General features: G+C 45.0%; 1 protein-coding gene across 1 annotated transcript in view; it reads left to right on the top strand.

The window, feature by feature from the left end:
• Positions 1–12721, top strand: part of fancb (FA complementation group B) — a 39773-nt gene that overhangs the window by 14558 nt on the left and 12494 nt on the right. Inside the window, exons 4-6 of the mRNA XM_033033355.1 lie at positions 1780–1878; positions 10226–10354; positions 11133–11299. Of these exons, the coding sequence (XP_032889246.1) occupies positions 1780–1878; positions 10226–10354; positions 11133–11299 (395 nt within the window). The remainder of the gene's footprint in view (positions 1–1779; positions 1879–10225; positions 10355–11132; positions 11300–12721) is intronic.

Here is a 12721-nt window from a genome sequence, read left to right as displayed (position 1 = left end):
ACAGACAGGAGATTCTGTGTCAGCAAACGGGGCTCCACGATGGTCTGTTGCCTCTCTGGTGCCAGGATGCAGATGGCTCGTAGCAGCTGCAAAACATTCTCAAGTGGAAGGGTGAACAGCCAGAAGTCATTGTGCACATTCGCACAAATGACATAGGTAGGAAAAGGGATGAGGTCCAGGGAGTGAATATAGGGAGTTAGGTAAAAGGTTAAAATATCGGACCACAAGGGTGGTGATCTCTGGAATGCCACGTGTGAGTGAGGGTAGCAATTGGAGGATACGACAAATTAATGTGTAGCTGAGGAGTTGGTGCAGGGGACGGGGATTCAGATTTTTGGACTATTGAGATATCTTCCGTACAAGAGGAGTGGGCCACACTTAACTGGCGGAGCACCAACATCCTTGCAGGGAGGTGTGCTAGTGGTACTGGGGAGGGTTTAAACTAGAATGGCAGGTGAGTGGGAACCAGAGCGGCAGGTCGGAAATTAAAATGCTGATGGGAAAGTTGAGGTTACGGAAAGTAAGTCTCAAAGAAAGGACCAGCAGGGGGAGGTTCATGAATATGGGGATAATGAAGAGCTGAAGTATGTTTAATTCAATGCAAGGAATATTGTGGGTAAAGCTGGTGAACTTGGCACCTGGATCAGTGCTTGGAATTATGATGTGGTCATTAGGGACACTTGGTTGCCAGAGGGGTATGATTAACAGCTCAACGTGCCTAGGTTTTGATGTTCCAGGCGAGATAGAGATTGTGAGGGGGATGGGGGGAGGGTAAAAAAGGTGAAGTAGTTGCTTTGCTAATCAGGGAGAATATCACGGCCGTACTCTAAGGGGACATACTGGAGGCATTATGTGCTGAGCTCAGAAATTAGAAAGGAGCAGTTACTCTAATGGCATTATATTATAGGCCACCCAATAGCCAGTGGGTGATCATATATCTATATAGACAAATTGTTGTCTGGATGCAAAACCATACCACCCAAAGGAACAAAATCCCATGATTTCTGGATGATCTGTGAATAATTGGGCTTAGATTGGTATCTGCCTCACATCTACTGCAAAGCAGTCAACATTCGTGGCCTCACACTCACTTCTGACCAAACATCATAGTTGTGCAAATGTATTTATCTTCTCTAGACTGTTACATGCTACCTGAGCAATGACTTATCCATTAACAAAGTAGTAATAACCGTTTAATATCCAAGACTAGAACCTGATTGCTCAATTTTGCCACCATGACCCATGCACAAAGCTGATTCGCCATTTTATATGTGTGTGAAGATTAAAGGCATTGTAGTGTAGCAGATCTCTTCACAATAAAATTACAGACAGACCAAATTAATAAAATTAACAAATTTCAAGAAGTTTGCACGTGTAGCAGGTTTACAAAAATTAAAACTGAAGTTTTTCTGGTGACATTTTTTCTTAATGTTTCCATTTTTGCTATCTATTAATATGTCTTAAAGTGGTGCAACTGGTAAAGCTATTGCCTTATAGCGCCAAAAACCTGAGTTCAATTCTGACCTCGGGTGCTATCTGTGTGGAATTTGCTCATTCATGCTGTGACCACGTATGTTTCCTCCAGGTTCGGCAGATTCCTCACACATCTCAATGATATAGAGGTCTGTTGTTTACTTGGCCTCTGTGAAGTGTCCACTGTGCGTTCAGGAAATGGATGCGAAAGTGGGATAATATAGATGGATGGTGTGGAATCAGTGGACCGATGGGCCTTTGCCATGCTATATCGTTCAATCAATCCATAATATGTTTATGATCTAGATTAAGTCTGGGCTTGCTGACGAGGAAGAAATACAGATAAATAACACGGCGCATGTGAACTATCACCACACAGTTCAAGCCCTGGAGGCAAGGTTACAGGTTGGTGATTTTATGTTAAATATTTGTTCTTGAACTTATTCAGTATTCCAGTGTGTACATTTTAATTGTACTCGATAACATTGAAAAATAGTGCATTAAGATTTACGGTACACTAATGCTTTCCGGTAGTGTGTTGGTGGAGGAACACAGACTCAAACCTTTTTAATTTACACCCACTACACTGCATGGCTTTTGTTTTTGCTCAGCATAAAATAGATTACCAAAATTGTGAAAATAGCTTTAATTTACTGTCGGATTTAGCAGCACTGTACCATTTACTTCCATTCAAATGGCAATTTCAAGTTAATTTCAAATCTATAACTGCATATAATATTTATTGAGATAAATGTAAACTTATTTTTAAATAGCCTCGTCAAATGCATCAGGAATATTTCATAAACTGGTTCATATATATTAGAAACTATTTTGGTGTCATTTTACTGCTTTTTCCCATTAATAAACATGTTTGATTTGAAATGTTATATGTAATTCTCCCAGTGGCTCAAGTTTTTTGCACCTTGGCTTAATGAATGATCTTTCCCTATGTTCCTAAACTGAGTTATGAGTAGTATTTGGATCATTACAATTCAATTTATTGTTACCAGATTCCACAAAATCAATTTGCATTCCTAATCTAATTTGCAGTGGTGATAGTTGCCTGAAAAGGAAAGTGTGTGCATGTTGAATGAGAACTAGCTAAGCCACAGTTGAAAGGTTTAGCAAAGCCCATTTTTTTGGCATTACAGATGCTATACTTGGCATGCATGAACACTTCTGCACACATTTTGGAAATGGGTGATTTCATATGTATTTGGTGCCCTAAGGAAGCATTCACATCAGTTCAGTCATAATGTTAATCAATACAGTGCTGATTTTGTGCCTCTGCTTCCATTTTGCAACTCCATCCAGAGGTTCTTGCAAATTAACACAACTGAAATTGTATTAATTAGCATATAGGATCCTTGCACCAGTGATGTTTAAATGAAATATTATTCACCTGCAGATTTATTGCTAGGTAAATAATACAAATTTTGGATATTGCCATAACTCTACACACGCTAGTGTTTTCCTTTGTTGTTTCAAAACTGTACAGGAAATGGTATGAACGTTGCTGAAGTACTTTGGCACTTCTAAACATATTAGTTGTTTTCAGACTTGATTGTCCTCCTCCTTGAATTGAGTGAGTGAGAGAATGAGCAGAGTACAGAGAACATGACTAGACACTGGAATAGAGAAGAAAGAGAAATACATGGGTTCTCAGTAAGAAGCCATACACCTTTAGGAATTTAACAAACTATTCTGTTAGGTGATAATCAATGTTTAACATGTCTACACAAAGGAAGTCAATGTTGAAATTTGCCATTTGCTGACACCACAACTAGAGATGGGTAGACAACGGCTAGAGATGAAACGAAGACATATAAATAAAAAGGTGCACTAAATTATGAAGCCAGGGGAAGATATGGGTGAAAGGGCATGGGGGGGGGGGGGGTGGGGGGGTGGGGGGGAGATGTCAGAAATGGGTGTGCAATGGGATGAGGCACAGTGAAGAGAGGGGAAGAAAAACATCAGGAAAGTGGGTTGTTACCCAAGTATGAAGAATTTAACATTCACACCATGCTACCCAAGCATAATATGAGGTGCTTTTCCTCCAGTTTCCATGTGGCCTCAATCTAACAATGGAGGAGGCCTAGGACAGAAAGCTCGGTATGGGAATGGGATGGGGAATAGTTAGCAGCTGGGATATCCAGCAGGGCAAGTGTTTCGCAAAATAGTTGCGCTTGAATCTCCTGGTCACATATCCATGTTTTCCAGAGCTGCTCCCTGAGAAAACCCTCTTCATCCTTGCATAAATGCCTCTTGTTATTTGTATCTTAAGAGATAGCTTATCTGTATTGGTTGTGAGCATAAAATCAGGTGCCAGTGAATTTTCATTGTTATTTCTTTGCTGGTCTTCCATTGTCTGGGAGATGTGTACATCTTAGTTAATTGAAAGGGAAAATGAATAAGGATTACATTGTGCTGGGGGGTGATAAGCCCTTTAGAGATGCAGCGCGGAAACAGGCCCTTCGACCCACCGTGTCTGCGACAACCAGCGATCTCCACACCTAACACTATCCTACAGACACTAGGGACAATTTACAATTTTACCAAGCCAATTTTACTTCGGAGTCACGTGAGTGACTACGTGAAGAAGCCCGCCATGACGCATGCGTGTCATATCGCTTTCACGCTTGCGAAACGACAGGCGGGGTGGAGCGTTCCCCCGCAGCGGTAAGTTTGAAACAGCGACCTGCAGGTAAGTGATTTACTCTGCGGTAGTTTTTGTCCCCGCGGTGTTTTTACACGGGGGGGGGGGGGGGGGGGGAAGCTGGACAAAATGGTGTCCACAAGTGCTGCGAGTGAAGCTGGCTGGGGAGCATCCCGTAACAAGGGATAGCCACCCATGCCATAAACATTTGAACTTATTAATTTGTAGAGTTTTAAAAACACCTCTACTACAACTGGGACTGACGGACCGAACAGTGAACATGATCTCGGCGGCCCAAAGTCAGTCAACCAAAAAACAGTATCTGGTCTATATCAGGAAGTGGGCGATGCACTGCCATAAAAACAACATCACCTACAGAGACATGAACATCCCGTCTGTTCTGGAATATCTGGCAGGCCTCCACTATGATGAGGGGCTCAGTTACAGTGCCATCAACTGCGCCAGAAGTGCCCTATCGACTTACCTATGGCAGGGGACAGAGCGTTACTCTGTTGGGACTCACCCACTGGTAACAAAACTTATGAGGGGAATTTTTAATACTAATCCCCCAAGAACCAGGTACTCCCAAATATGGGATGTAAGTATTGTCCTGAAGATGCTCCGGAATTGGTCTCCAGCAACAGCTCTGTCCCTACACAGACTGACATTAAAAACAGTCATGCTAATGGCATTGGTCACGGCACAGAGGGTACAGTCACTGCATAAACTAAGACTGGACAACATGACTTCCTCAACAGAAAATATTACGTTTCATATCTATGAGTTAGTAAGCAGAACAGACAGGGATCAGCAGGCCTCAATATACAATTTAGGTCATACCCAACAGATGACCGTCTGTGTATAGTAAGACATCTGTCGTTATACATGGAGAAAACGAAAATCCTAAGAGGCAATGAGAAGGCACTTTTTGGTCAGCCACAAGCAACCACACAAAAGAGTGACGGTCCAGACCATCTCAAGATGGCTGAAACAGATGCTAACACAGGCTGGGGTGGATACTAATATTTTTAAATCTCATTCCACCAGGGCTGCAGCTACATCGGCAGCGATACAGTTGGATGTACCAATGGACCAAATCCTCAAGGCAGCAGGATGGTCTGGGGGAAAAACATTCCAATTATTTTACAATAAACCAGTAATGAAACCTGGAACGTTTGCAGAAACAATTTTACGTTCTATAAATTAATTTAAACCCATAAAAAGGGGTTATAAATTTGTGTTAATAAATTTTATGATTTCAATGTCAAATTCGTGTCCAAATTATGTTAACACAATTCCTCCTACGGTCATCAAGGCAGACGTGATGCATGGACTCGTTTCCACGGCATGAAATCACGGAGCTTTAAAATCTTCACGTAGTCACTCACGTGACTCCGAAGTAAAATAGTAAGATTAAACGAGAACTTACCAGTTTGAAGTTTGATCTGTATTTTATGAGGAGTTACGATGAGGGATTACGTGCCCTCCGCTCCCACCCTTGATCATATACTTAACTGGTATCTCTTCTCTAATCTTACTATGTTTAGTCATTACAGTTATCTGTGATTTCACACCGCTGCTTTGAAGAATGACACGCATGCGTCGTGGCGGGCTTCTTCACGTAATCCCTCATCGTAACTCCTCATAAAATACAGATCAAACTTCAAACTGGTAAGTTCTCGTTTAATCTTACTATTAACCTACAAACCTGTATGTCTTGGGAGTGTGTGAAGAAACCGGTGCACCCGGGAGAAAACCCATGCAGGTTACGGGAAGAACGTACAAATTCCCTACAGACAGCACTCGTAGTCAGGATCGAACCCGGGTCTCTGGTGCTGTAAGGCAGCAACTGTACTGCGCCACCGTGCTGCCACACCGTTGCAGTTGTAGTGCTGCAACGTCTAAGTCAACAGACGTTGTAAAGTGAAAAGAACTGAGATGTTCCAAGAAGATTGACTATTCTGCGACCTTCAAAAGAATAGATTCAGCCCTAGCTCTGATCAAGATTATAACAATGGGCTTTTCCATTTCAATAGCTCGATTCTTCAACTGAGGTTAGACCCTGCAGGTCCCTCCTGTCTCCAATGGTTGAGGTGCTGAAGGTCCTAACGCATATGAAGGTAGACAGATCTCCCGGGCCTGACCAGATCAGGCACGTGCCGTCAGGGTAGGCAAGGTAGGCACTGCCTACCCTGACTAAAATTATAAAATGATAATTATTAAATATAAATAGTAAAGGCAGGGAAGAATTATGCCTACCTAAGAGATCGATCTCTTAGGTAGGCATAATTCTTCGTGCCTTTCATGCGCAGTACATGTAATACGGGGAAGTGTGTGCAGCCCACGTGCCGTGGACGCTGCTTCAAGCCTTCAATGACAAGGGGAGCTGAAGGCAGCTGAAATTCTGCCTTTGCAGCATGGACTGTGTACTGCGCATGCGCAGCAGCCTACTGCGCATGCACGGCGCAAGAAGCTGTAAAGTGGGAAGCAGCTGTAAAAGGACAGCGCCGCTGGGGGGTGGGGGGAGGGGTGAGTTTCTTTCACAGCGTGTGGGGAGTCTGGCCAGCGGTAAAGTTGCAGGAGGGCAGGAGCGTTGAGAAGGAGGGGGTCGGGGATCATGCCAGAGCAACCAGCTCAAGAGCAGGCGATGGATAATAGGACAGCGGGCGGTGGAGCTTACTCCATGTGTCAGTGCGAGTAACCTCAATTGGTCACTTGTTCGCACTGACACTGGAATAAGCTCCACTGCCCGTTGTCCTGTTATCCACCGCCCGCTGACCCACTCCGCTCTATGATCTTTGCTCTTGAGCTGGTCCCCTCACTGTTCAGACGGAGAGCACTGCCAGAGGTGAGCGGGCCGGCAGAAGGCGCTGAGGTCCGGTGGCCGTTCGCAGCCACCCGAGCTGTTTCCCTCCCCGGCCACAATGCTGTGGCTCCGCGCCTGGAGCGCCACGGCAGCGGAAAGTGAGTGAGTTGCTGGCATGATCCCCAACCTCCTCTTTCTCAAAGCTCCTGCCCTCCCTGCAACTTTACTCCTGGCCAGACTGCCCACATACTGTGAAAGGAACTCCCCCCCCCCCCCCCCCCCCCCCCCCCAATTGGTCCCTTGAACAAGATTGTCATTCAATAAGATCACACGTTGTGCTACTGTTTTTCCCACCATCTCTCCACCTGCCGTCACCCTTCACCCCCCCACCCTTTCAGTAATTCAGAATGAAGGAGATTTGGAAGTCTTGGGCAAATTGATTTGTTACTTTCTTTATTTTTATTCTTTATTTTCATGGAGAGGAGAACAATCTGCACATGCGCGGTTTAAGAATGTTTTAAAAAGCCGACTGACTGCCTATCCTGAGTAATTACTCACGGCACGTGCCTGGACCATATATATCCGAATACATTGTGGGAAGGTTGAGAGGAAATTGCAGGTGGCCTGGCTGAGATTTATGAGTCATCATAAAATATGGGCGAGGTGTCAGAAGATTGGAGGATGTCAAATGTTGTGCCTCTAATTAAGAAGAGCTGTGTGGAAAACCCTGGGAACTATAGCCCAGTGAGTCTAACATCCATGGTCAGTATTTACGCATTTAGATGCACAGGGGTTGATTAGCGATAGTCAGCATAGTTTTGTACAAGGGTGAACATGTCTCACAAATCTTATTGAGTTTTTGGAAGATGTGACCAAATGGTTGATGGGGGCATAGCTGTAGATGCTGTATATATGAATTTCAGCAAGGCATTTGATAAGATTCCCCATGATAGGCTGCTCTGGTAGGTGAGATCAATGGGATCCAAGGAGAGATAGCTGAACGGATAGAAAATTGGCTTTGTGGAAGGAAGCAGAAGGTGATGGTGGACGATTGTTTTTGGACTGGAGGCTGTTGACTAGTGGTGTGCCTCATGGTTTGGTGCTGGTTCCATTGCTGTTTGTCATCTATATCAATGATTTGGATGGGAACGTACAAAGCATGATTAGTAAGTTTGCAGATGACACTAAAATGGGTGGCATTGTAGATAGTGAAAATAGTTGTCAAAAATTGCAGCAGAATCGTGATTGGTTGGACAGGTGGATTACTGGAGTTTAATACAGAGAAGTGCGAGACGTTGCCATTTGGGAAGTCAAACCAGGGCAGGATCTACACAGTACATGGCAGGGCTCTGGGAGATGTTGTGGAGCAGAGGGATCTAGGAGTGCAGGCACATAGTTATTTGTAACTGACATCACAAGTAGATATGGTGGTTAAGAAGGCTTTCAACACATTGACCCCCACTTTTCATGCTGTAGCAAAAGCCGGGGCTTTTCCAGAAACTATTATGTAACATTGGCAGGCAACCAACATAAAAATGGAAATTCTGGTTTATCTAGTTTAAATTTGGTTTATCCAAATAGACAACTCAAGCAGCTGAATACATGTGGCAAAAGATTAATTTCAGCAAATTCTAATCTTTTGAAGTGTCCCTGCAGGAGTTACTTGAAGAAATCCAATCTAAATCTGCTCACGGTTCAAGAGAGGAATAGAAAAGATTGCAATTATTCAAAAATGAGAAATTGCCATATGTGGTCAGATACAATTAAACTACATCTCTTATGGCTCCTGTTTAAAAAATATCTGCAAATTAAATAAATCTTGATTTCATATCAGGAATCTGAATGAAGGACCTACCTGTAATTTTATTTTGTTTAAACAAGGATCGTGTGTTACAAATACAGTGTTATTTTAAAGAAACCTGACATAAATTCATAAGCTTTCCAGTATGATTTTGTGGTATGATTCACTTTGGAACAGATTTTTATGTGTTTTTTATAATTCAGAAATGTACGATGCTGCATGTTTCTGGATACTTTCCAAACAAAATATTGATGCACTTACCTGTATTTGAACAAAAGCTTTTTACTTAAATTTATGTGCAATGTTACGTGCCTATGCTTGTTCATTTATTGGTACAGGTGCACAACCTTTTATCCGGAGTTCCGGAAACCGAAAAACTCCGAAAACCGGCCTTTTTTTCCAGGATGTCGTCTGCACACCAAAACTCGCGTTTGGCGCCAAACTTGACCCTAAACGACCCACGGTCAACCCAGGTCTGTACTACTGTAGCGGCTGCCTCCTCCCTGGAGACCGGGGAGACACTTAAACATCTGTAAATCATTGCTTAAATGTTAGTCAGTTAGTTTGGAGGGCTTTACTTGAAAGGGGGGGGGGGGGTGAAGGGGGAAACTTTAATTCTTAGTCCCCTACCTGTTCGGAGAGGCGGGGAGCGGTCAATGCCTTACCGGGTCGCCGTGCAGTAAGCTCCGGAGCGCTGTGGCCGCCAACTCCCAGCTGGGGCTGCGGGCGTCCGGCCACGGGCGGCGCCGGTTATAGCTCCGACCCCGGCAACTCTACCCCTGGCTGCACGGCGCTCCAAATCCAGCGCGGCCTGCGGCCGGAGGCCCGCAGACCCAGCTCCGCTGTGGCCGCCGACATCTTGTGTGTTGGCGGCCACAGCGCTCCGGAGCTTACCGCAAGGCGACCCGGTAAGGCATTGCCCGCTCCCCGCTGGTATCCCAGCGCTGCGACGCCGCCGACTCCCAACATTCGCGGAGCTGGGGCTGCGGGCGTCCGGCCGCGGGCCGCGCTGGATTTGGAGCGCCGCGCAGCCAGGGGTAGAGTTGCCGCGATGTTGGGAGTCGGCGGCCACAGCGCTCCGGAGCTTACTGCAGGGCGACCCGGTAAGGCATTGCCCGCTCCCCGCCTCTCCGACCAGGTAGGGGACTAAGAATTAAAGTTTCCCCCTTCACCCCCCCCCCCCCCCCCCATAAAATCCCTCCAAACTAACTGACTAACATTTAAGCAAGGATTTACAATGATTCCCGGTCTCCGGGGAGGAGGCAGCCGCTCCAGACTTTTCCAGCCGCCCGCGCTACCTACCTAATCTACGCTAAAAATCTTCCATTCGGAAATCCGAAAAATTCCGAAATCCGACAAGTGTCTGGTCCCAAGGCTTTCGGATAAAAGGTTGTGCACCTGTATATGTAAAGTTTTATGTATTACAGGATATGTTACAATAACAATTTTGCCCTCTCAATTTTGCATATTTTTTCTTCATCCTTTTCAGTCAGGTTTGGCATCTCTTAAAGAGCTGAAGCACCTGCTAAGAGTGAAAGAAAGAGTTTTACTTCAATCTTCCAAGGCTCTAATAAACCTTATTGACAGAAATCATTCCCCCTTACCCAGTGCTGAAGAGGTATGAGATTTACAGAAATTGACAACAATGATCGTATTTAGTTTAATTGAGAGATACAGCATGGAAACAGCCCCTTTGATCCACCACATTGCCCATTGATCACTCGGTTGCACTAGTCCTCTGTTAGCCCACTTTGACATCCAATCCCCACCACAAATAGCAAATTTTAACAGAGACCAATTAACCTACAAACCTGAAGTCTGAAGAAGGGTTTCGGCCCGAAACGTCGCCTATTTCCTTCGCTCCATAGATGCTGCTGCACCCGCTGAGTTTCTCCAGCATTTTTGTGTACCTTCGATCTTCCAGCATCTGCAGTTCCTTCTTGAACAACAACCTACAAACCTGCATGTCTTTGGGAAGTGGGAGGAAATGCACGCTATCTTAGATGAGAAAGTGCAAACTTCACACAGACAGCATCCAAGATCAGGCTCGAACCCGGGTCTCTGGCGCTGTGAGGCAGTAGCTTTACCAGCTGCGCCATTATATCGCCCCATGCACCCACTGTGCCGCCCTCATCATATTAGTGAAGCCTCTGAGAAATGGATGTAATTTTGTGCTGGCATCTTATATCCCTCAATGAATCGTCCAATCATGCTGAAACTGAATTTAGAATTCTCTTCAATCCTATTTGCACAAATCAACAGATGCCACATTCGTACTGTACCCTCAATTTTCACTTTAGAATAGTTTTGAAATATCATGACAACAAAGCTGTTTATTTCAACCATATAGAATAAATATGATTATTATTAGCAATAAAATGTTTGTGTTTTCATAGGAAGGTTTGGTTTCTCTTTGGCATGAGGAGGATTCTGACCTACAGTTCTCCACTGAAACGACTTGCTCTGTCAATCAGACATTAAATTATCCAGTTCAGAAGATCTGGCAACGTGTAGTCGATGGTAGCTGGATAGTAGGAGTACAATTATCTGAATCCAACACGTTGTAAGTAAATGTGGCAAAAGACAAAAGCAAATGCAGGTCCACTACCAAATTTCTGGCGAATGTAATCCAGAACTGTTAAAAACTGTAATTTCTTTAATCCAGACAGAATTACGAGAATACACTTTCCCGGAAGTCCCCTCAAAAATATAATTTCTAAAATGGGTGATGCGGCTGATCTGGGCGGGGGGGGGGGGGGGGGTGGGAGGGAGACGGGGGTGAGGGTGAGGGAGGGTGAGGGGGGAGGGAGAGGTGGGGGGGGGGTGAAGGGGGGAATGGGGGACGAGAGCAGCAAGTCAGCAAATGGAAGGGCTGAGGGGATTGTATGACAAGTAAAGGGCCTGTCCCTCTTGGGCGTAATTTGCGCGTAATTTATGCGTCATGACGCACGCGTTGTCATGCGCACGTGATGTGTGTAGGCAGTGACGCATTGTCGCGCGCAGCGCCCCAGGATTTTGGGATGTTCAAAACCTTTGCACGCCATCTGCGTGAAGCGCAAATGATGCCCAAGTGGGACAGGCCCTTAAGTCTCAAAGGAAGCATAGTTAGGAAGAGGTTCATGAGTAAGGGGTTTATGAAGGGCTGAAGAATGTTTACTTCAATGCAAGAAATCTTGTGGGTAAAGCTGATGAACTTGGAGTCCGGATCAGTGCTTGGAATCATGATGTTGTGATCATCACAGTTTCAGTCTGAAGAAGGGTCTTGACCTGAAACATCACCTATTCCTTTTCTCTCCAGAGATGCTGCCTGTCCCGCTGAGTTACTCCAGCTTTTTGTGTCTATCTTCGGTTTAAACCAGCATCTGCAGTTTCCTCCTACACCGTATGTAAGATGCACAATCAATGGTTAAAGACCATATACAGAAGACCTTTTGGTGTTCCGTACAAAGCCATTTTGTGTACAAGATGTGTAACTAGAATAGAATATGTAATAATTAGGCAAACGGTAAAAGCTCAGTTGTTCAGCACACGCCAGACTTAACAGCTGCCAGATACTCAAGCATCAAGGTTATGGGCCTGCCCCACTTAGCCGACTTTTTACGCGACTGCAGGAGTCTATGCAGTCGCCACATGCCCGCCACATGTTCGCAGGTGGTTGCCGGGGAGTCTTCATGGTCGTGAGTAATTCCCGCATTCTGGGAACTAGTCGTGGCCTCATTATGGTCGCCGCAAATTTTTCAACATGTTGCCTCATTATGGTTTTCAACATGGCCTCATTATGGTCGCCGCAAATTTTTCAACATGTTCAACATTTTTCAACATGTTGAAAAATTAGCGGCAACTAGAATGATGCCGCCATGGAGAGTAGCGAGAATTCTCGAGCCATAGGTGGGTCGCCAGGAGGTCCTAGTGGGTTGCCAGGAGGTCGAAGGTTCTTGTAGGTTGTAGCTGGTGAGGCCCGGTAAATTTCATTGGCTCATTGGGG

Source organism: Amblyraja radiata, chromosome 14, assembly GCF_010909765.2.
Source record: "Amblyraja radiata isolate CabotCenter1 chromosome 14, sAmbRad1.1.pri, whole genome shotgun sequence".
NCBI classification, from domain to species: Eukaryota; Metazoa; Chordata; class Chondrichthyes; order Rajiformes; family Rajidae; genus Amblyraja; species Amblyraja radiata.
This window is presented reverse-complemented; position numbering and strand designations above follow the sequence as displayed.